The sequence below is a fragment of the Prionailurus viverrinus genome, chromosome A2 (genome assembly GCF_022837055.1).
Source record: "Prionailurus viverrinus isolate Anna chromosome A2, UM_Priviv_1.0, whole genome shotgun sequence".
Classification (NCBI taxonomy): Eukaryota; Metazoa; Chordata; class Mammalia; order Carnivora; family Felidae; genus Prionailurus; species Prionailurus viverrinus.
In genome coordinates this window covers 1,341,765-1,364,707 of record NC_062562.1, presented here as the reverse complement: position 1 = coordinate 1,364,707, position 22,943 = coordinate 1,341,765, and the positions used below count along the sequence as shown (strand labels likewise).

At 57.3% G+C, this 22,943-nt stretch overlaps 1 protein-coding gene across 1 annotated transcript; it reads right to left on the bottom strand.

Moving 5' to 3' along the window:
- Positions 1-1,803: 1,803 nt before the first annotated feature.
- On the bottom strand, positions 1,804-22,932 carry GNA15 (G protein subunit alpha 15). The gene is made up of 7 exons (XM_047841473.1): positions 22,523-22,932; positions 15,775-15,959; positions 11,078-11,232; positions 10,219-10,347; positions 6,894-7,023; positions 5,639-5,792; positions 1,804-2,713 (listed from the first exon to the last, which is right to left on the bottom strand). The coding sequence occupies exons 1-7, from the start codon at positions 22,665-22,667 to the stop codon at positions 2,487-2,489; spliced, it is 1,125 nt and encodes a 374-aa protein (XP_047697429.1). The 5' UTR covers positions 22,668-22,932; the 3' UTR covers positions 1,804-2,486.
- Between the last annotated feature and the right edge of the window lie 11 nt (positions 22,933-22,943).

The following is a 22,943-nucleotide window of genomic DNA, read 5'->3' as shown; positions in this document are numbered from 1 at the left end:
CTCAGGTCATGATTTCATGGTTCGTGGGTTCGAGTGCCGCATCGGGCTCTGTGCTGACAGCTCAGAGCCCGGAGCCTGCTTCGGATTCTGAGTCTCCCTCTTTCTCTGCCCCTCCCCCGTGCGTGCACGGTCTCTCTCTCTCTCTCTCCTTCTCAAAAATAAACATTAAAAAAATTTTTAACAAGAAAACATTTTTTAACAGTTGCTTCTGGACGAGGAGACCTATGAAAGCAATAACGCCTTGAGCCCACGGAAGTCCCAGCGCGGCCTTGCCTCGCCTCCCTGTTTTCGTAGGTTTGGTATTTTCCACGATCAGAAAAAAAAAAAAAAAGGTTTTCAAAGGGTTGGGCGACCCCTCAGCCAGGGGCCCTACGCCCACAGCGGTGTCACACCGGTCTTCCTGCTACGATGAGGGGCAAGTGGCCCTTTGCCTCTGTGGTCCTGCCCCCTGAAGCCCGCCAGCTCAGCCTAATCTCGAGGAAAGCGCCAGGCAAACCTCCACCGAGGGGCGATCCCCGAAATACCTGCAGGGAGATCTGGAGTCCTCGCCCCCCCCCCCCCATAGCTGGCCACGTGACCTCATTGTGACCTCACGTGACCACACTTCCTCATCGGAAATAGGGTCTTTGCAGGTGTAATCAAGTTGAGGCGAGGTCATTAGGGTGGGCCCCCATTCAGTACGACCGCTGTCCCCTCTGAGGGGGGAAAATGTGGACACACACGGGAGAAGGGGCCACATGAAGAGAGGCGGAGATACAGGAGGGACTGAGCCAAGGCCAAGGGGCGCCCGGAGCCCCCAGAAGCTGGAAGATCCGGGAAGGGAAGGATCCAGCCCTGGGGTCTTCGGAGGGAGAGAGCCCTGCCACCCCTTGACTTCTGCCCTCTAGCACTGAGAGTAAAAATCTGCCATGAAGTCACAAAGTGTGTGGCCCTTTATTTTGTGGTCCCGGGAAACCAAGGCAATCCCTGCCCAGCGTGCTTGAAAACTGCCAAGCTCATCAAAATCAAGCCAGGGGCTTCTATCTGTCTGCCAGAGGCGATGCTCCCCGATTCACGAATCTCTGAATAAAACCAAGAAGTTCTTTAAAATTACCAAACATGGGCGGCTCAGTCGGTTGAGCGCCCGACTCTTGATTTCAGCTCAGCTCGGGATCTCACGGTCGTGAGATTGAGCCCCGCATCAGGCTCCAACGACAGTGAGGAGCCTGCGTAAGATTCTCTCTCCCTCTGCCCCTCTCCCCTCCCCCCTGTCTAAAATAACATTAAACATTAGAAAAATTTTCAAGTACCATCTTAACATAAGATGTGAACAGTAGGGGACACGGAGTGTGGTTTCGTAAGGCAACTCTGTACTCTCTCCACAATTTTTCTGTCAATGGGACTATCCCGAAACATGAAGTTCATATGTTTAAAAGGAAAAGAACAAAAGTGTTGGATGAATCACTTTCTCGGCCCTGCCATCTCGCAGGCCGGAGCCTTCGTCAGATGATTCTGTGTCTCTGTGCCTCGGTTTCCTCATCGGAAAGCAGAGGTGGGCGGGCTTGTGACCCGCCGGGCCCTGAGGGTGGCGGGAGACCGCGGTCCCGGGTAAGTGGAGCCCTCGACGTCTGAACCTTCACCTTCATCGGAGGTGGGTGGGGGGGCCCCTGGAATTTTGGGGTGACAACACAGGGCGGGCTTACACGTCCCACACGTCCACACGATCGCTTCCCTCCTGCTCCGTGGTGCCACCCCGCCTGGGACAGGCGCCCCGAGAAGGGGCCGCGCAGTGATAAACAGGACGACCCTAAGAAACCACAGGTGTCCAGAATGTCGCTTCTTTAATGTCCTGGGAGGGGCGCCACAGAAGGGGAGGGAATAAATACAGAAGGGATGTTGCGGTGCGCCCGGCCCCCAGCCTGGGAAGCAGGGGGGTGCCTGTGGGCCTCAGGTTCCCTCGTCTGTAAACAGGGCAGGACACCCTGTGAGCCTCAGATCGTGAAAGGGACAGCGTTTTCCGGGGCGCTTTTCCAGCCGGGAACAGGAAGTCCCCGCGCTACCCAGGCCTCAGCGGGTCGGTGCCGCTTCCTGTCCGCTAGGGGGCGCCAGAGTCCGGTCCCTCGATGGAAGGCCCACTCCCCCATCACGGGGCTGGGGCGGCACCTCCGCGGAGGTCCCGGCCTCTGCCCAGGAGAGATCCTACATCCTCTGCTCGCCCCACTTTCCCTCCCACCCTGGCATCCCAAGTGGCCCTTGCCCTCCCTTTCCGAGGAGGTAAACTGAGTCAAGGGGGGGGGGGGAGCAAACCCAGGGGCTGTCCTAGTGAGGGGCAGAGACAGGAGGGGGACGACGACACGCCGCCGTCAACCTCTGACTCACTCACAGCCCTTCGGCCACCTGGACCTGGGGCCGAGCGACAAGCGGCATCCGGGCTCCCTGAGCACCGGTCCGCCCGCAGGTCCCGCCTGCCGCGCGCGGGTCTGAGCCCGGGGGCAGCTGGGCCTGGCTCACAGCAGGTTGATCTCGTCCAGGTAGCGGGCCAGGACCGAGTCCCGCACGTCCTTGAAGACCTTGCGGATGTTCTGCGTGTCCGTGGCGCACGTGTAGTGGCTGAAGAGTCGCCGGGAGCGCGGACCCTTCCTGCCCCCGTCGGCGCTGTCCACGCAGCTGGAGTACATTCTAGTGTACATGTCCAGGATGAACTTCTTGGCTGCCTCCACGTCCTGCTTCGGGCCTGGGGGAGGGGAGGGGGGGATGGGCAGTCAGGGCACGGGGCTCGTGGGACAGGAGGGAGAGTCTCCTGGGTCAAGGAGGGGATCTGGAGACCCTGCTCCACGCATGCACATCAACGGGGCTGCAGGCGCCCCAGGAACCACGCGCCATGGTGCAGGCCGGCGCCATCTTTGGTTTTTCTAGAGGGTCACGTGACTATCAGGTCCAGCCAATGGGATCATCGAGGATGGACTCAGGTGAGTCACATGACCTGGAATGGACCAATAAGACTTGGCCCTGGGACTTTAGGCAGAACTGTGTTAAAGAAGGAAACCCTCTCACTTGGCTGGGCTTGCAGCTAAGGGGATGGGAGCCTAGAGCTGCAGATTAAGACATTCCTGAGAGGTGCAGAGGGGTAAACCGAGGCCAAGAGAGGGGGAGGGGTGGCCACCCTGGTGAGGCACCTGCCATGCTCAGTCTCTCTCTCTCTCTCTCTCTCTCCCAAGCACAATGTGGGCAAGGGCTTCTAGAACCCAAGCCCTGGTTCTCCTACTTACTCGTTGGGTTGCCTTATATGTTAGTCCATGTTAGCGCTGTGAGCCTCAGTCTCCCCATTTACAAATGGGGATCCTAACAGTCCCAAGCCTCCCAGAGTTGTGAGGATTCAATGCAATCATGTGGAGGGCTCTGTGCTCCATAATCAGAATGTTCTTCTGATTCTTCCAGCCAGGCAGGGTACCCAGTGGTTAAGGCTGGTGGCTCCGGATCCAGACAGCCTGGGTTCGAATCCTGCCTCTGCCACTCGCTGGCCGTGTGACTTTTGGCAAGTGGTTGCACCTCTCTGTGCCTCAGTTTCCCCACCTCTATAGCGGTGAGGAGGAAGAGCTCCACTGCACAGGACTTTTTAACGAGGATCAAATGAGTCCATACGTGAGGGCGCCTCCGGCAGTGTTAGATACCTTAGCCGCTGTTATAATCACAAACGTTATTCAGTACAGAACAGGCAAGGACTGACACCCGGAAGTTGGCAGAGTACTCCTTTGGCTGGGAGAAAAAGGTGAGCCATGAGCGTTTCCTTTGACATGAAGGAAAACAGTCCCTCAAAACTATCCACTTTATCCCCCTCCCCCGACTCTCCAGACCACGTTCCCATTCCCAAGGCCGCCCAGCCGGGAAGGGAACAAGGGGCGTCCGCCATGCTGGGACAAGTTGCCATCTGTCTCTCGGGCCCCTAAGTCTTCTGGGTATGATTGGCTGAGATTGGCCTCGTGGGCTGCGAGACCTGACAAGGCCAAGCGTCACGCCCGTGGTGATGTCACCGGGCTTAAGACCTTCATCTGCCACATTGCTTGTGTACTGGGGCGAACAGTGTTCCCCCAAATCCAACGTCCCCCGAGAACCTCAGAATATGACCAAGGCACCTCATTTGGAAATAAGGTCTTTTCAGATGTAATTGGTTAGCTTGAAATGGGGTCACACTGGATTGGGGGGGCCCTACAGCCAATGAATGGCATCTTTATAAGAAGAGGAACGACACAGAGAGAGAGAGAGGCCATGTGACAACAGAGGCAGATTGGAGGGATGTATCCATATGTCCAGGGACACCGAGGATTGCAGGTAACGCCAGAAACTAAGAGACACCAGGGACAGATCCGACCTCAGAGCCTCCGGAACAAACCCACCCCGGCTTCATTTCACACCTCTGGGCGCCTTAACTGATGGGGATCCACGTCTGTTGTTTTCAGCCTCCTAGTTTGCGATGCCAGGAGATGAAGCCAGCTTGTCCCCAGGACAGCTGCCATCGCTCCCCCCACCCCTTTACGTGTGTGCCATTCGGCCACCAAGACGAGAGTCTGTCCCCTTTTGAGTGGGAGCTGGCCTGACTGATTGGCTTGAGCCATAGAATGAGGCGGCTGTGACCATCCGGGACCTCTGAGGCCACCACGTGGGGAGCAGAGGCTTCCCCCCCCCCACCCCCACCCCCACCCCCGGGCTGACGTCTGGCTACCCTGAGACAGCCATGCTGCGTCCTCGCAGTGGCCCTGGGCGGAAAGTGCTAGCCAATACACCCCTTCCCGGGACCCTCCGAAACCCCACCTCCCCTCTGCGGGATACACTGACCTGTGCCCGACTCCCCTGTAATCCTCTCTAGGCGGCCAGGCCCTCGCCCCTCCGTCTGCGCTGACGGCTCGCCCCCAAACCCGCTCAGTGAGGTCGTCCTGTCCCGATTCACGCGCAATTGCCGAGACGCTGCACAAACCTGTTAGCTACAAGCACCACAGGAAAGAGGGCTGCTCTATCTGTGAAAACGTTGTGTCCTGGAAGGACTTGTTCAAAGGTCAGGCACCCATTTCCTCGGTGTTCAGCTAACCGAGGGGGCGCCTGTGTGGCTCAGTCGGTTGGGCGTCCGACTTCAACTCAGGTCATGATTTTGCAGCTCGTAAGTTCGAGCCCCACCTTGGGCCCCCCCCTTTCAGTGTGGAGCCCTCTTCGGATCCTCTGTCTCCCTCTCTCTCTGCCTCTCTCTGCTCTCTCTCTCTCTCTTAAAAGTAACAAAATATTCTGCTATCTGATTAGACATAGATGCAGTGACTATGAAAGACTCAAAAAAAGAAGTCTCGAAAACCCAGGCAGAGTCTGGAAAAGGTTGACACCTTCCAGGTGTGGCTCATGACAATGAACTCGACAGCAGACCATGTGCAGAGAATCTGTAACACCTGCGTCTTTAGAACCCCTGCTTGAAGCAGGTGCTTCGGGAATGATGGCTGCCATCCTCCCCCCCCCCCAGAGGGGGAAACTGAGGCTCACGGCTTGGGTCTGGAACTCAGGTCTGTCTGATCCCGTTTGAACCTCCACTGACTCCAGCTGGGGCAGGGTCTGGACCAGCATCTCTCCTGGGAGCTGCTCGTTGGAGCTGAAGGGCTTAGAGAGTTCTAGAACCACTCACCCTGGAAACTGGGGAAGTAGGTAGCCAAGTGGGAGGTGGAGATCTTCTCCTCTAGGATGTCAGTTTTGTTGAGGAAGAGGATGACGGACGTGCTTTTGAACCAGGGAAGTTCCAGGATAGTGCCGAACAGGGCCAGGCTCTCCTTCATCCGGTTCTGTTCGGGGGGAACAGGCAGACCACGGCTCCAACACGACGGCCGCCTTGGTCCAGACACGAGCCCTCCCCCACGTGGGGAGGGGGCTGCCAGCCTACCGTCCGGGAGCTCAGGGCTCCCTGATTCCTGGCTGGGTCGGAGGGGGTGGCCCACGCTTTTGTGTGGCCCGTACTGCTCCGACGAGTGTCCCCAAGTTGACGCCCCTCTGGAACCGCAGAATGGGACCATATTTGGAAATAGGGTCTTTGAAGATGTAATTAGTTAAGAAGAGGTCCTTCTAGATTGTCGCATCTGGTGGCAGGTGTCCTTTTAAAGAGGGGACGTTTGGACCCAGATACATGGGGAAAAGTCCATGGGACCACAGGAGGCGGAGATGGGCAACGGGTGCACAGAACAAGGGACACCAAGGATGGCCAGTGACCCCCAGAAGCGGAGAGCGCCTGGGACGGTCTCCCCCGCAGGCTCAGGAGGACCGAGCCTGGCCAATGTGCGGATCCGGGGTGTGTGGCCTCAGGCGCTGGGAGAAAAGTCTCCGTGGCTCCGGGCCCCCGGGCTGTGGTACTTTGTTAGGACAGCCCAGCAAACTAGGACACCTCGTGTGGCTGCCTTGGAGCAAGCTCTGTGGCAGAACAACCTCAAATTCATACTGTTTGATTCGGTCTGAAAGTCAGGACGATAGCGTCTGACCCCTGGATCCCCAAACTGTCCGTGTGGAACCGTAACCCCTAAAAGCCCCGATGTCAGAAATGGGCCGGGTCTTAATTAGGAGAAGAGCTCACAAAAGAGTGTTGTCCAGCCTTTCGGAATAAAAGCAGGACACTGCCCCTGAGGCAATGACCCATTTTGCCAGGCCAGCTGCCTTGCGCTTCCTGGGGGGGCTGCGGCCAGGGGCTCCGGCGTCCCTTTGTGTGTGTGTGTGTGTGTGTGTGTGTATCTGTGTCTCGGGACGCAGCGCTCTGACCACGGAAGAGTGGGGGGCGGGATTCAGAGCCACGCCAGACACACCCGGACCCCATCAGGCGCGGCCATGGGCTGTCCTGCTCGGCTGCACGCCTGGAGGCCAGCAGGAGGCGGTGCCCCCGCACCCGCGGTGGACCTCACCTCTTGGTTGTTCTCCTCCAGACACTGGTCATACTCGCTGAGCGAGGCCAGGTAGATGAGGGCGATCACGTTCTCAAAGCAGTGGATCCACTTCTTCCGTTCCGACCTCTGGCCCCCGACGTCCACAATCCTGCCAGGAGCCAGCCCGGGTCAGAACTCAGACCCAATCAGGGCCCCGTGACACAGCACCCCAGACAGCTGGGACATGTCAAGACCAATATTAATAGCAGCCAGAATCGGTGCCAGTTCCTGGGCCAACACCCCTTGTGTGTTAATTGCCTTTCAGCCACCCCGCAAGGTGGGTGTTACTATTTTGCCCATTTACACACGAGGAAACTGAGGCACGGGAGGGGGACATTTTGCCGGGCTTCTGCCCTGGGCTGCCTGATTTCTGCCCCCGTGTTAGAGGACAGAGGGTCAGACACATCCGGAGTCTGCCCTGGTTCTGGCTGGCTGGGGGGGGGTGGGGGGTGGGGGGGGTAGGGGGGGCAAAGCGCAGAAGAGCTCTAGAACTCAGTTTCCCCATCTGTGAAATGCAGCCACACGGTCCTGGCTGGACAACGCCATCCCCTCGGTGTGTGGCCCAGGGCGAAAGCCCAGCCTCCACCCCCCCCCCCCACACACACCACAACAAAGCCTGAGCCCTCCCGCCTTCCTGTTCTCTCTCTAAGAAATGTGGGTCGCTGATAACGAGCCCTGCGTCATTTCCCCGGGGATGGGACTGCTACACAGGCAGCCAACAGGAAATGCCAGAACCCTCAGAGCAAGAAGGGACTTGCCCCTTTGCATGGACGGGAAGCCAAGGCTAGCGCCTGTGGCTCCTGATCCGACAGACCAGCCAACCCCTCTTGTGCCTCTTCAGACCCCCTCCAACCCCAGAGCGGGATAGGGGTGCAGTGGCTACAAGTGGGGCTTAGCGGACTGAGATATATGTGGGGTAGGTTACTTGCCAGCCTCCCATCTCCTAATCGGATCCCTCTGATCCTTTACCCCACTGATTAGCTCTCTCCTCACCTAGGAACACTCTAGGGTTCTCACTTAAAAGTCAGCACCTCAGCCCAGCCTTTCCTGTGACTTCCCCAACCTCTACCTTCATTCCTAAACTTTTACAATCTATCCACCCATCTATCCATCCGTCCGTCCGTCCGTCCACCCATCCAACCATTGAACCATCCATCCATCCATCCAACCACCCACACACTCTTCCGTCCATCCATCCATCCATCCATCCAAACATTGAACCATCCATCCATCCAACCACCCACACACTCTTCTGTCCATCCGTCCATCCATCCATCCATCCATCCATCCATCCATCCAACCATTGAACCATCCATCCATCCAACCACCCACACACTCTTCCATCCATCCATCCATCCATCCATCCAACCATTGAACCATCCATCCATCCATCCAACCGCCCACATATTCTTCTGTCCATCCATCCATCCATCCAACCATTGAACCATCCATCCATCCATCCAACCGCCCACATATTCTTCTGTCCATCCATCCATCCATCCAACCATTGAACCATCCATCCATCCCTCCAACCACCCACGTACTCTTCTGTCCATCCATCCATCCATCCATCCATCTATCCATCCATCCAACCATTGAACCATCCATCCATCCAACCGCCCGCATATTCTTCTGTCCGTCCATCCATCCATCCATCCATCCAACCATTGAACCATCCATCCATCCATCCAACCACCCACATACAATTCCATCCATCCATCCATCCAGCCAGCCAGCCAGCCATTGAACCAACCATCCATTCAACCACCCACATATTCTTCCGTCCGTACATCCATCCATCCAACCATTCAACCATCCATCCATCCATCCAACCACCCACATACTCTTCCATCCATCCATCCATCCAGCCATTGAACCAACCATCCATTCAACCACCCACATATTCTTCCATCCATGCATCCATCCATCCAACCATTCAACCATCCATCCATCCATCCAACCACCCACATACTCTTCCATCCATCCATCCATCCATCCATCCATCTATCCATCCACCCAACCATTGAACCAACCATCCATCCAACCACCCACATACTCTTCCGTCCATCCACCCACCCGTCCACCCACCCTCCACACACCTATACATACATACACTCACCCATCCATCCACTCATTTATCCTTCCATCTTTCCAACTCTCCTCCCACATTCACTAACTTCCACTCTGATCTTGAGCTGATCATCACTTAGCAAAGCAGGGGAATCAAACTCAGCCCCTAGCCTTGTGGGGCTCTCCGTCAGGGGAGGAGACTGATGGCAAACAGATAAATTATGAGCCTTCCTGGTGAGGACTATTGCAAAGGCCAGAGGAGCACGTTTGGGGTATCAATTCAGGTCAGTGTGAGACTCAGTATGGGTGAGGTGAGCACAACCCCTGTGTCCAGTCCTCACCCCGCACCCTCCACAGCTCCCTGCCATCAGCCCACAGACACGGAGCTTGTTAAGGTCACTGATGACCCTCTAAATGCCAATCCCAAAAGTCGCTTTTCCCGGTGTACTCTTCCCGACCTCACCTGTAGTCTTTGACGCTGGCCGTCACTCTGCCTGGACCCCTTGCTGCACTGGCCACTCACGCCTCTGCCTTCCAGCTCAGGCCTGTGTGTGTCTAGCCACCTCCCAGATGCCCCAGATCCCTCAGACTCAACGTGCCCCAAAGGACATCATTATCTGGTCTAACACCCCCACGCTGCCACCACCACCGTGACCCGACATTTACCCCATCGCCCAGATTCTCTGATCCTTGGACTCATCTGGTCCTGCCCATTCTATGTCGGAAGCAATTTTTGCTCCATCCCCTCATTTCCATCCCTGCGACCACTGCCCTGGCCCTTACCAGCGCTCCCTGCCTGGATCATGGCTCCCGCCCACTCCCGAGTCCCCTGACCTCCAGCCTCACCCCATCGGGGGGATCACCCTCTGAGCTTCCCCAGGCCCAAATCGATCCCTCTGGAAAACCGCTGACCACACAGTCTCCGTCTCCTCCTACCCAGCAGCCCTTCGAGTTATCCGACTGAACTCCTATTCAACCTTCAATGCCCCAATACCAATGTCCCCTCCTTCAGGAAGACCTGCCCTCCTGGACCTCTGGTGGCGTCATTCCGGGCTCTTCCAGGTCCCACACCTGACTGCATGGGGACTCAAGATGTCTAGATCCAGCTCAGCCTACTTCAGCCTGGAAGCCGCTTGAGGACTGGTACTGGGAGACTCCTATTCATCCTTCAGGGCCCCAGTTCCTTTGCCCCCTCCTACAGGAAGCTTTCCCCAGCTCCGGGCCGTGGGCTCACCGCAGGTTGGTCTTCTGCACGGAGAAGCAGTACTCATTGATGCCGGTGGTGGGCATGCGGCTCCGGAGCACGTCCTGTGCCGTGGGGATGTAGTCCTCCTCAGTGATGCGCTCCAGGTGGGACAGGTAGCTGTGGAGTGAGGAGCCCTGAGGCCTAGTCTCGCAGCCTCCCTTTGTTTCTCAGACCCCCCTCCAAAGCCCAGAGACGACCCTGCGGGGGGAGGGGAGCTGCTGGGAAGGGGCCGGACCTCTGGGTCTGCAGGTGGCCCGGGAGCATCACCCTGAGGCTGAGGGAGCACGGGGCGAAGCAGCCTCACCCTCAGAACAGCAGGACTTCAAGGACAGCGTGAACTCAAGAACAGTGTCACCAGGGGAGGGGTGTCACCCCCAGGAGTGGCACTGTCCCAAGAAAAGTGACGGCCTGGGAACAGGCTGCAGCTGTCAAATCGCCCTCAATGCCCAGCATCGTGCCCAGGGAGTGTCACTGTGTGGTGATGAGCACTGTCCCCCCAGGAACGATGTCACCCCAGGAGCTGTGTCCCCCCAGCAACGACGTCACCCCAGGAGCTGTGTCCCCCCAGGAATGACGTCACCCCAGGAGCTGTGTCTCCCCAGGAACGACGTCACCCCAGGAGCTGTGTCCCCCCTGGAACGATGTCACCCCAGGAGCTGTGTCCCCCCAGGAACGACGTCACCCCAGGAGCTGTGTCCCCCCAGGAACGACGTCACCTGGGAGCAAGACCATCCACAGCACCTCCCGCAGTGGGAGCCAACCAGCCTGGGCCCCTTCTGTCCCGGGACGAGTTCGCCACCGGCTGCATCTGGGCCCCACACCTGCCGCCCCCGAGCCCCGCACTCACTACACGGCCGAGTCCAGCAGGTGAAACTCCCGGCGACGCTCATAACAGGCCCGGATGCCGGCGTCCCTCCACAGCCACTGCATGGCCACCGCGTAGCGCTTCTCGAAAGTGGTCACTTTGTAGGGGTCCTGGCTCATGACCAGACTGGCGTGGTGCTGGGGAGGGAGGGACGGGGCGAGTCAGACATCCCCGCGAGCCACTGTGCCCCTCTGCGACGGAACCCCGCCCCCACACCGCAGTTCCTAGCCCCCCCCCCCGCCGCCTCGCCTCTGCTCCTTCCTTCGCGCCCGCCTTTGTCCCCAGATGGAGGGCAGAGGGGCAGCAGAGAAGGCACGTGCAGGGACATCAGTTCTGCATCTTTGACACTCATGAGGCAAGTCGCTACAGGTGCCCTCACGACAGACAGGTAGCGTGATGAAACAATGCGTGCAGGTCCCGCGGGGAGGTCGAGGCACACGCAGCCGGAGCCGTGCGCCCGCCGGCCCCTCGTGCTGCCCCTCCCCTGCCTCCACCCTTCCTCCTTTCCTTCCAGCAGGGACGGCGGCTCAGACTTCTGCATTGGCCTGTGCACACGTGTGCGTGTGTCCGTGTGGGCACGTGCGTGTATGCTCATGGCGGTGTGTGTGTGCCTCTGTGCCTGGGAGTGTGACGACGAGGGCCACCACTTCTACTGAGGTCCTCGCCAGGGCCACCCAAGAGGGAAAGGAAATGAAAGGCGTCAGGTTTGGAAAGGAGTAGGTCACACGGTGGTTACTCGCCGAGAGCATGACTGCGCGTAGAAAGTCCAACACAGTCTAGCGATGAGCTGTCAGAATAAGCTAGTTACCTTGGCGAGATCAACAGACACACATCCGATGTGTGGCTACATATTAACCACCAACTGGTGGACGTTTTCAAGAATTTAAATCCCATTTACAGTAGCAAAAAAAAAGAAAAAGATATCAAATACCTAGGAATAAATCTAACAACACACGTGAAATCTCTCCACGCTGAAATATACAAACATCACGAAGAAAAAATTTGTTTACTAAATGTTTATTCGTGCGAGCCGGCGCACGCGTGCGAGTGGAGGAGGGGGAGAGATGATCCAAAGTAGGCTCTGCGGGGCACCTGGGTGGCACAGTCGGTTAAGCGCCCGGCTCTTGATTTCACCTCAGGTCATGATCTCACGGTCTGTGAGTTCGATCCCCGCATCGGGCTCTGTGCTGGCAGCATGGAGCCTGCTTGGGATTCTCTCTCTCCCTCTCTCTCTCTCTCTCTGCCCCTCCCCTGCTCATGCTCTCTAAATAAAGAAAGAAAAAAAGAAAACATTAAAAAACAACAACAACAAAGGGGGCTCTGCACTGTCAGCACAGAGCCCGACGCGGGGCTCGAACTCATGAACCTTGAGATCGTGACCTGAGTCAAAGTCGGACGTTTAACCGACTGAGCCACCCAGACGTCCCGCTAAGGAAAAAATGTAAAGGATCTAAATAATTGGAAGGCTGTGCCGTGTTCGTGGATTGAAAGACTCAGCATTTTTAAGCTGCCAGCTCTCCCCAAATTAATCTACAGATTCCATGCAATTCTACCAAAATCCCAGAAAGGCGTGTGTGCGCGTAAACACTGACAAGATAATTCTAAACTTAATGTAGATATGCAAAAGGGCCCGGAGCAGCCGACGCCATTCTGGAGGACAAAGTGGAAGGATTTCCACTCGCAGGCTCCGAGACTACGTATTAGGAAGCTACAATCACTAACATGAAATGATGTTCGCTCAAAGGCAGAGAAATTGACCGGCAGAACAGAACAGCGAGCGTTAACAGATCCAGGCACATCTGAACAGCCGATTGATCACAAAGACGAGACTGTGGTACGGTGGGGAAAATGTCAAGGGGCACTGCCACCATTGAATATCTGCACCAGGAGGATAAAAAAGGAAAGAAACGTGATCACACCCTACACAGAAATCAATTCCAGGTACAAGGTAAATCTAAATCTGAAACAATAAAGCTCCACTTAAAAGACAGCAATAGAGGGGCACCTGGGGGGCTCAGTCGGTTGAGCATCCTACTCTTGGTTTCAGCTCAGGTCATGATCTCCCGGTTTGTGGGTTCGAGCCCCGCGTCCAGCTCCATGCTGACAGCACAGAGCCTGCTTGGGATTCTCTCTCTCTCTCCCTCTCTCTCTGCCCCTCCAATGCTCCCATGAGCATGCTTTCTCTCTCTCGCTTTCTCAAGAATAAATAAAGCTTTAAAAAACAAGTAAAAAAAGTTAAAGATAGCGATAGAGAATTTCATCATGACCTTCAGGAGGAAAAACATCTCTTAAGCTGGCTACCAAAAACAAACAAACAAACAAACAAACAAACACAAAAAGCAAAAATCCAACAACACACCAGTAAGCAGAAGACTGACATACTGCACTTCATTAAAATTAAGAGCTATTCATCCGGACACTGTGAAAACAATGAAGATGCAAGGTATGGATGGGCAGAAAATATTTACAAAATACACAACAAAGTGCTCTCCTCCAGAACATACAAAGAATCTGCTATAAATCAGTAAGGGGAAAAAAAGGGCAAAAACAAAGCCAAAAACAAAAATGGGCGAAAGATTTGAACAGTTGTTTCACAAAATGGAATATCCAAATGTCCGACAAACCTGTGAAGAGGTGTGCAGCCTCCTTCTTAATCAGGGAAATGCAAATAAGAACCACAATGAAATACTCCCAAGAACCCACCAGAATGGCTAAAACGAGCCGACAGCATCCAGTGTTGGCAAGGATGAGTGGCAACTGAACTCTTCATGTACTGCTGGCAGGAATGTGAAATAGTCAAGTGCTTGGAGATGGTCTGGTGTCTCCTCCTAATCTAATCTACTTTATGATCCAAATCTACTTCTACATAGATACCCAACAGAGATGTGTAGGTTTTCATGAAACACATATGATAGAAATGAACAAACCACAACTATGCCCCCAAAGACGGAAGAAGTACAGACATACTGAGCAGTGTCAGAAGCCAGACATGCGAGAATGTTCTGTATGATTCCATGTATGAGAAGTTCAAAACTAGGCAACCCCAAAATAGCTGCTGGTTACTCCTGGGGGAGTAGTGATTTGGGGAAGGAGCCCCTGGGGACACGTTCTGCTTCTCATCATGGGCAGTGATTACACACGTGCACTTACGTTGTGATGGCTTCACTGAGCTTGTGAACTGGCTTCTTCACCACGTGGGTTATATCTCAGTTAGAACCGCTATTCTAGGGGCACCTGGGTGGCTCAGTCAGTTAAGCATCCGACTTTGGCTCAGGTCATGATCTCACGGTTTGTGAGTTCGAGCCCCGTGTCAGGCTCTGTGCTGACAGTTCAGATTCTGTGTCTCCCGCTATCTGCTCCTCCCCTGCTTGTGCTCTGTCTGTCTGTCTGTCTCTCTCTCTCTCTCAAAAATAAATAAATATTTTTAGAAAACCCACAAGTGCTGGCGAGGGTGTGGAGAAATTGGAGCCCTCTGTGCTGTTGGGAGGAATGCAAACAAGTGTGGAGGGTCCTGAAAAAAATTAAAATAGAACTACCCTGTGATCCAGCAATTCGACTTCTGAGCGTTTAACCAAAAGAATTGAAATCAGGATCTTGAAAAGATACTAACATCCTGTGTTCACTGCGGCACGAGTCACAATAGCCAAGGCGTAGAAACAGCCTAAATGTCCATCAAGAGAATGTGGTGCATGTGCACACACACACACACACACACACACACGGCTGTTGCTGAGCCTTAAAAAAAGAAGGGGAATCCGCAAGAGGTAACGACATGAATGAATCTGGGGGACATCACGTTAAGTGAAATAAGCCAGGCACAGAAGGACGAATACTGCATGACCCCACTTGCGTGAGGCTTCTAGAAAAAGCAAACTCATGGACACGGACAGCGGCATGGGGCTGGGGCAGGGAGATCTGGGGATCTGCCACTCGAGGCCATAACCTTCTAGTTCCTCAGGAGGACCACGTGCGAGAGGCCTGCCGGGAACCGTACTGCACTGTGCTCCCCACCATTTGTGACGAGGGTGGAGAGCGTGGGAAGTGTTCCCGTGACACGTGCACACGGAGCTGCCCGCCCCGAAGCCGGACTCTGTCGCCGGTCGATGGTATTAACATTGCTACAGCAAAGCGGGTGCTGGTTCGGGACCCCCCCCCCCAGGCCACCCCTGTCGTCGCAGGGCCCACAGGACAGCACGAGAGGGGAGCTGATGCCAAGTTGCCTGGAATGCATGGAAACTCCTGGGGTAGAGTTAACAAGACCTGGGGACCCAAGAAACACGGCCCTGTCCCAGGTGTCCAAAGGGACATGGCCCTGAATGGAGGGTTCTATGAGACACGGCCCAGACCTGTGGTTCTGAGGGGACATAGTCTTGATCTGGAGGCTCCAAGGGGACATGGTCCCACCAGGGTGGGGGTGTCTGAGGGGACACGGTCCTGACAGGGTGGCAGTTTCTGAGGGGACTCGGCCTGAGAGGGTGGGGGAGTCTGAGGGGACGCGGTCCTGCCCCGGAAGTTGTGAGGGGAAGATGTGTTGGGCTTTGGGGTCAGAGGGCACGCATCCTGCCCCGGGGGTCCTAGTGGACACGGCCTGGGCCCGGGGGTCGGAAGGGACGGGTCCCACCCCCAGTGCCACAGGCCCACCAGCACGCGGCCCCGGCCCGAGCCCCCCGCTCGCTCACCCTGCTCTCGGGCCTGCTGAACGGAATCTGCAGCCAGTCCATGGCCTCGATCATGGCCTGCATGGACACGAAGATGTTCTGGTAGATGAGGGGCCGGAAGCCCTTGCGCTCCTCCTCCGAGTAGCCCGCCCCGTGGATGATGCGCATCTGCTTGATGAACGTGCTCTTCCCGCTCTCGCCGGGGCCTGGGGGGGGTGGGGGGTGGAGACACCAGCAGCTCAGTCCCCGGGGCTCCCACCACCCGCCACCCCGGCCTCCGGGGCTCCAACCCCGCTCCGGAACCCTGGGCGAGCGCCTTCCCCTTGCGTGCCTCAGTTTCCCCTGCTGTCAGAGCCTGCCTGCGAGGGTAAACGAGCGCCCCATAAGAGGCCCCTGGTGGGGGGGGGGGTCAGCCAACCAGGCGCGAGGGGCCAGCCGGCCGGCAGCCTGTGTCCACGTGCCCAGCAGGTTTTCAGTTTGTGCGACAGCTTTCACGGCTCAAATACTTTCTGTCCTTGTGGTTTTGACATTTTTAAACGATTGAAAGGAATTAAAAAAAAAAAAAACACAAGCGAGTATTTCATCACACGTGGAGCTGGTGTGGAATTCCTGTTTTGGCGTTCCCTAAATAAAGTTTTATTGGCACACGGTCACGGCCATTTGTGTCCCCACGGCCTCTGGCTGTTTGCTCGCTCGGGCAGCAGAAGCGGGCAGTCCGAGAGGGTCTGGCCCGCGGGGCTGAAAATAGTGAGGAACAGCAGAAAGGCTGTTTGGCTGGAGCAGAGTGGGGGGTGGGGGGGGAGGCCAGGTGGAGCGGGGGGCTGGGGGCCACGCAGAGGACTCGGGGTTTCACCCCAGGGAGGTGGGAGCCCTGGAGAGCTATGGGGAGTGGGGCACCCGACCCAGGTCCTCGAAGGTGTGCTGCGGTGGCCGCGGCAGGGAGGACAGACTGCAGGGGCGAGGGCAGGGGCAGGGCGTCCGGGGTGGAGGTCTAGGTGAGTGACCACAGGGGCTGGACCCGGTGGAAAGAAGACATTCGAGAGATATTTGGGAGACGGAGTGAGAAGGCTTCGCTGATGGACCAGAGCGGGGAGAGGGGTCCTTGCAGGGCCATCTACACGATTCACGGGGCCAAGTGCACGCCGGGGCCCTTCTGAGCCCAGGGCACTGCGGGACTGCCCGGGTCCCACGCCCAGAAAAGCCAGCCCTGGGCTTGCGACGATAACACTTAGATCTTCGGTAGTCCCGGTCTGGAAGCTCAGACAGGAAGGCTCGACTCCCTGCTGCCTGAGCCCTGGCGTGTGTGTGTGTGTGTGTGTGTGTGTGTGTGTGCGCGCGCCTCCGTTTTCCCATCTGTAAAATGGTGTGATAGCCAGGCAGGAGGGGTGGGACCGGGAGGCTCCTCCCACAGCTCCCTGCCCCGCCCAGCTCCTGGGGGACCCTGGCATGGGGTCCTTCCCGGCACAGGAGGGGGGACTGGAAGGAGGAACAGGAAGCAGCAGGAAAGGAAGGGGTGGAGCCCAGAAAGAGGAAACAGTCGGAGGGAGCAGAGTGGGGGTGGAGGAGGCGGAGAGAAGAGAGGGTGCCCCCCCAGGAGCTCCGTGTCCCCACATATCTGTGGGCAACAAAGGGCAGGCCTAGGGTGACACCAGGTGTGGTTAAGTCCGCTGGACTCGAGGTCCAAGAACATGAGTTGCTCTGGGGCACCTGGTGGCTCAGTCGGTTAAGCGTCCGAGGCTTGGTTTCAGCTCAGGTCACGATCTCGTGGTTCGTGGGTTCGAGCCCCGCGTCAGGCTCTGCGCTGACATCGCGGAGCCTGCTTGGGACTCTCTCCCTTCCCCGCCCCCTCTCTGCCCCTCCCCTGCTCCCACACCCTCTCTCTCAAAAATCAATAAGTCAACTTACAAAAAAAAAAAAAAAGGAGCGAGAGGGAGGGAGATGGAGAAGAGAGGAAATATGGTAAAACACCAATGTTTGCAGAAGAACCGGGCCCAACTTTTCAGTGGGTCTGAAAGCATTTCAAACTGAAAAGTTAACCGAGGGGAAGAGCCTGACATGTGATGCGAGCTGCTGAATGGGAAACTGGAACAGAAAAAGGGCCCCCGCAGAGAACCGGCCACATCCCGGGCCCGGAGCGGCGCTCACGGAACGCAGTCGTGAGGTTCCGAGGGAGCTCTCCCACTGTGACAGGTGCACCGGGGTCATACGAGATGTTAACACAGGGGAAGCCGTTGAGTAGACAGGGAACTGTCTGTTCTGTCTTTGCCACTTTTCCGTACATCTAAAATTATTCCGAAATTGGGGCGCCTGGGTGGCGCAGTCGGTTAAGCGTCCGACTTCAGCCAGGTCACGATCTCGCGGTCCGTGAGTTCTAGCCCCGCGTCAGGCTCTGGGCTGACGGCTCAGAGCCTGGAACCTGTTTCCGATTCTGTGTCTCCCTCTCTCTCTGCCCCTCCCCTGTTCATGCTCTGTCTCTCTCTCTCCCAAAAATAAATAAACGTTGAAAAAAAAAATTTTTAATTATTCCGAAATAAAAAGTTTCCCCCCCAAAAACACCCAAAACACCCCCACGCCCCGGGTCCACAGCCTGAAAGTCTCCAACACGGAGCCGTATGTGTCTGAGATCGCCTGACAGAAAGACGGCTCTTGGCCCACTCTTCATATGGGGAAACTGAGTCCCAGACCGGCTGATGGGCTTGCCTTGGGCCAACGCAGCCGGTTAAGGGGCCAAGCTGGGACTCAAACCTCATTCTGTCCAAGTGCAGAGCTCATGGGTTAGCGGTATTAAACCAGAAAGTTCCCCATATCCATAGTCACCGCGAGCTTGATTTAACTCTTGGTGTCTGGGCCAAAATACCCCGTGCCTGTCCTCAGCCAACCCCCCCCCCCCCAAAGAGTCCCACCGGTTTGCTATTTGCAAAAGACACCCGGGCATCAGAGAGGTAGGGTGATTTTCCCGGGGTCCCACAGCGAGCAGAGAAGCAGGGGAGTAGACTCGAACCCCGGTGGGTCTTTCACTGACAAAATGGGCTCCGGCCAGTCTGCCGGGTCAGGCGCCATCAGAGTATCGGACAACGAACGTCACGTCAACGTCACGCGTCCACAGACACTCGGGAACCGGACAGGTCCTGCGGGGGCTGCGGGAAGGGGGGCTGAGACGACCACAGGGGACCACACCCTCTGACCTCCTTCCCGGTAGCCTTTCAACTCTCAGACCTCGGGTCTCCCCCAGACATGTGGGGACCCATCAAAGGTCACACAGAGCAACGGCTGACTTGCGAGGCACTGATTTTCTTCTCTCCTGTGTCGTTAAAGGAAAAACAAAAAAAATCCTGGTCGCCACCCACAGCATGGATTTTGTGACTCATGACTGGGTCACAACCTAAAGTCTGAAAACTCCACTGGGTGGAACCCTCTCTTTGCAGCCCGTGACTGTCCTGAAGCCACGGAGGATTCTGGAACCTCTCCAGCCCCAGGTTCCTGGTCTGCTGCGGGAAAGTCCGCAAATGGGGCTGGGGGCTGCAGGGACAGCTTTCCCACCTGGTGGGCCAGAGGGGTAGGGCCTGCTTCCTCCTGGGGGTGGAGAGGAAGGGGAACCGGGCGGCTGCTTCCACGGCGGAAGGCCGCCTCAGACCTCTGATGCTCCAGGAGACGGGGCCACGGGGACATGCCGGAGGGCAAGAGGCTCAGCTTCTAGGTCCAGCTCTGGCTCAGACTGGCTGCCGACCCCAGACCAATCCCATCACCTCCCTGGGCCTCAGTTTCCCCATCTGTCACTGGGGTGCTGTGGCTTTTCTCTCCAGAGGCACATTCACAGGGAGGTCAAATGCATGGGCTCTGGAACCAGAATTCTAGGTTCCGATCCTGGCTGTGTGACCTTGGGCAAATCGCTTCGCCTCTCTGGGCCTCAGTTTCCCCACCTGGGGACAGGAGCGGTATCCACCTCACGCTCTGTGGACAGAGCTGGCTCCTTTAATGGCTTCATTCTGATGTCCACCCCCCCCCCCCCACCATTCTCCAACACGCCAGTCGCTTCCTGTCAGGGACAGACTCCCGGCCCCTCAGCCTGCTTCCTCAAAAAGACCAGCCACCTCCAGGAAAAAAATAACTTTTGGTTTCAATTCCTGTTTTCAAGAAGGGAGAGAGGTGTGGAAGCAGCCCTTGGGGCTGGGGGGTAGGGGGGCGGTCAAAACCACAGTCCGCAGCGTGGTCCACAGGGCCACCATCAGCGCTTGGGAACATGAACAACCTCCCTGCCCCCACCGCACGCCAGCAGAAGGGGCTTCCTGGTGTGGGGAGGGCTGGGCAGTGGTCAGCGTGGCGTGGCACCGGGGACCTTCCCAGCTCTGGAAGATGCGGTGCAGCTCCAGGGGAAGTCGCCCCAGAGACAGGATTCCTTCATTCGCTTATTCATTCATAAAGTATGCTCTGGGCATCTGTTCTCTGTCAGGTTCACTATGCTCCCTGGGCCGGATGCTGGGGACAGAGGCACGAACAAGAAAGACACGGTCCCCACCTCCGTGTAACTGGAGAGACAGACAGGAAAGAACAAGTTAAACAAATCTACAGGACGTCGGTACGTGCCCTGAAGAAAGGAGGAAGGAAAAGGATGAGCCGCCTTTGTGGTCAGGGAATCCAGGAAGACTTCTCTGCGGAGGTGACACACGAGTTGTGTTGCCTTGAGTGACAGCACCGGCCGCATGGAGGCGTGGGTGATGCCGAGAGCCACCGGCAGGGAGAACAGCAAGTGGAAAGGCCCTGAGGTTCGGATACATAAACTCGAGGTGTGCAAGGAAAGATCGCCAGCATCGGTAAACCTCCGTGCCGGGTGGCTCGAGAGGAAGCGAGCAGACAAACAGAATGAAAGATGGACGCTTCACATGTCCCTCAGGACGAGGGAGTGGGGCACACGATTGATTCCCATACCTTCGACAGCTCCGAAGAAAAGGGACAAGTTCTTTGACAGACATCGATAACCAAAACTGACGCACGAAAAAACAGATAGCCTAAGTAGCCCTAATAATAATAGTATTCAAAGGGGATCAATACTACATCATATATCATACACCCTCTTCCTCTAATAGCCTACCTAGTCTGAAGATGTCAAATAGAGACAGCACTTACAGTAATTAAATTCTTTAATTAAAAAATGTATTTTATTTATTTTTGAGAGAGAGCATGCAAGCAGGGGAGGGGCAGAGAGAGAGGGGGACAGAGGATCCAAAGCAGGCTCTACACTGACAGGCGAGAGCCCGATGTGGGGCTTGAACTCATGAACCACGAGATCGTGACCTGAGCTGAAGTCAGGCGCTCAACTGACTGAGCCACCCAGGCGCCCCAAGTAATTTAATTCTTTTTTTTTTTTTTTAATTTTTTAATGTTTACTTATTTTTTTGAGAGACAGGGAGAGACAGAGCGTGAGCAGGGGAGGGGCAGGGAGAGAGGGAGGCACAGAATCCGAAGCAGGCTCCGGGCTCCGAGCGGTCAGCACGGGGCCTGACACCGAAGCCGGACGCTTAACCGACTGAGCCACCCAGGCGTCCCAAGTAATTAAATGTGTAATTAAAACCTTCCAGGCTCAGATAGCCTCACTGACGATTTTACCGAAGCTTCAGGAAAATGAAATAATTGAAAAAAGCAGAGAAGGCAAGGGCCTGTGTCAAAGGATCGCAGGAGGAAGTTGCAGGGGTTGGGGTCTGAGGGGCCAGCCACGGGGCCATCGGCGGGACTTGAGACCGTCCCCATGCCAGGTTCCTTGGAAAACTAAATGGGGGGGGGGGGATGTCTTTTCCATAAAAGACTAGAGTCAGGAGGGCCCTAATTAAGGTGCAGTCTTGGGGGCCCCAGGCTTCTACACCCTCCTCTCCACTCCCCAGGGCCCCCCCCCCCCCCCCCGACCTCGGAGCCAGGGAAGAGTGAGGCCGCCATACGGATGGCCGGCCTCCTGGCCCAGGGCAGGCAGATGTGACTTCCGGACACCTGAGACCTTCCCTGGTGCCCCCCACCCCCACCCCAGGGCTCAGGATGTCCTGGGAGGCCCTCTGAGGCTGGCCTCCGGAGGGGAGGCCCGCAGGGCCCCAGGGGTGGAGGGAGTGGACATGCACTGGGGACAAGACTCTGCGCTTTGGGAGGCCACAACCTTGGAGCCTTACAACCTGCCGCCCCCGTCACTCTTCCCTTCCACCCTGGTTTATTTTCCTCCTCACTCTTCTTGCCGCCGGAAATTCTCTCCCTGCTCATTGGCTTCTGGGCCGTCTGTCTCCCTGTCGGCAAGATGAGGTCCCCGGAGGCAGGGACATCGCCCATCTCCGTGGCTGCAGGCGCCCGCCCGGAGAGTTAGTCGATACTTCTCGAATGAATGAATCCGTGAGCCAGTGGGTCACAGCCCGCGGGCAATGCCCAGGCCCAGGGACTCCGCGGCGAGCCCGCCAGCGCAGGCGGGGGCCAGGCCCTCCGCGGCCGGCGTGGGGCAGACAGACAGGGGGCAGGGCCCTCGGCGGACGACGGGGAGGCCCCGGGGCGGGCTGCACGCCTGGGCTCATCGCCCCCTTCCCCTGAGGCCAGGGCAGAGGCCGGCAGGGCACGCGGGGCCTGCCCCCCCACCTCCTCCCCCCTGCACAAGCCCCTCCCGGCCGGCCCGCTGCCCACACCTCGGGGCGAGGACCTGGTCTCTCTGGGCCTTAGACTTCTCGCCCCCAAGTGGGTCAGGCTCTCCCGGCCCCGTGGGGTCCCCGGCGGCGTCCCGTGCGCACCCCACCCGCCCGCTCACCCAGAAGCAGCAGCTTCAGCTCCCCGCGGTCCCTCTTCTTCTGCTCCAGCAGGATCCTGTTGATGTCCTGGTCGATCCGGGCCGCCGCCTTCTCATCCTCGGTCAGGCAGCAGGGGCAGCAGCACCAGGTCAGCGAGCGGGCCATGGTGGGGGCCTCAGCGGGCACCAGGCGGCATGGCCCCGCCCCGGGGAGGGCTCCCCGCCCCGACGGCCGCCGGGCGTACCGGGGCCGCGCACCCTTCTTGGGGGGGGGGGTCACCCCCGGGGACGCCGACTCCCCGGCCTCGAGCGCCCGGCGCCCGGCTCGGCGAGGCCTGGGTGTCCGGCGGGCGGCTGGGGGCGGGAGGAGGCGCCCAGGAAGGCGCGGAGGCTCAGGGCTCCCCGCCCATCTCCAGACCCGGCCTGCCCTGCCAAACTGGTT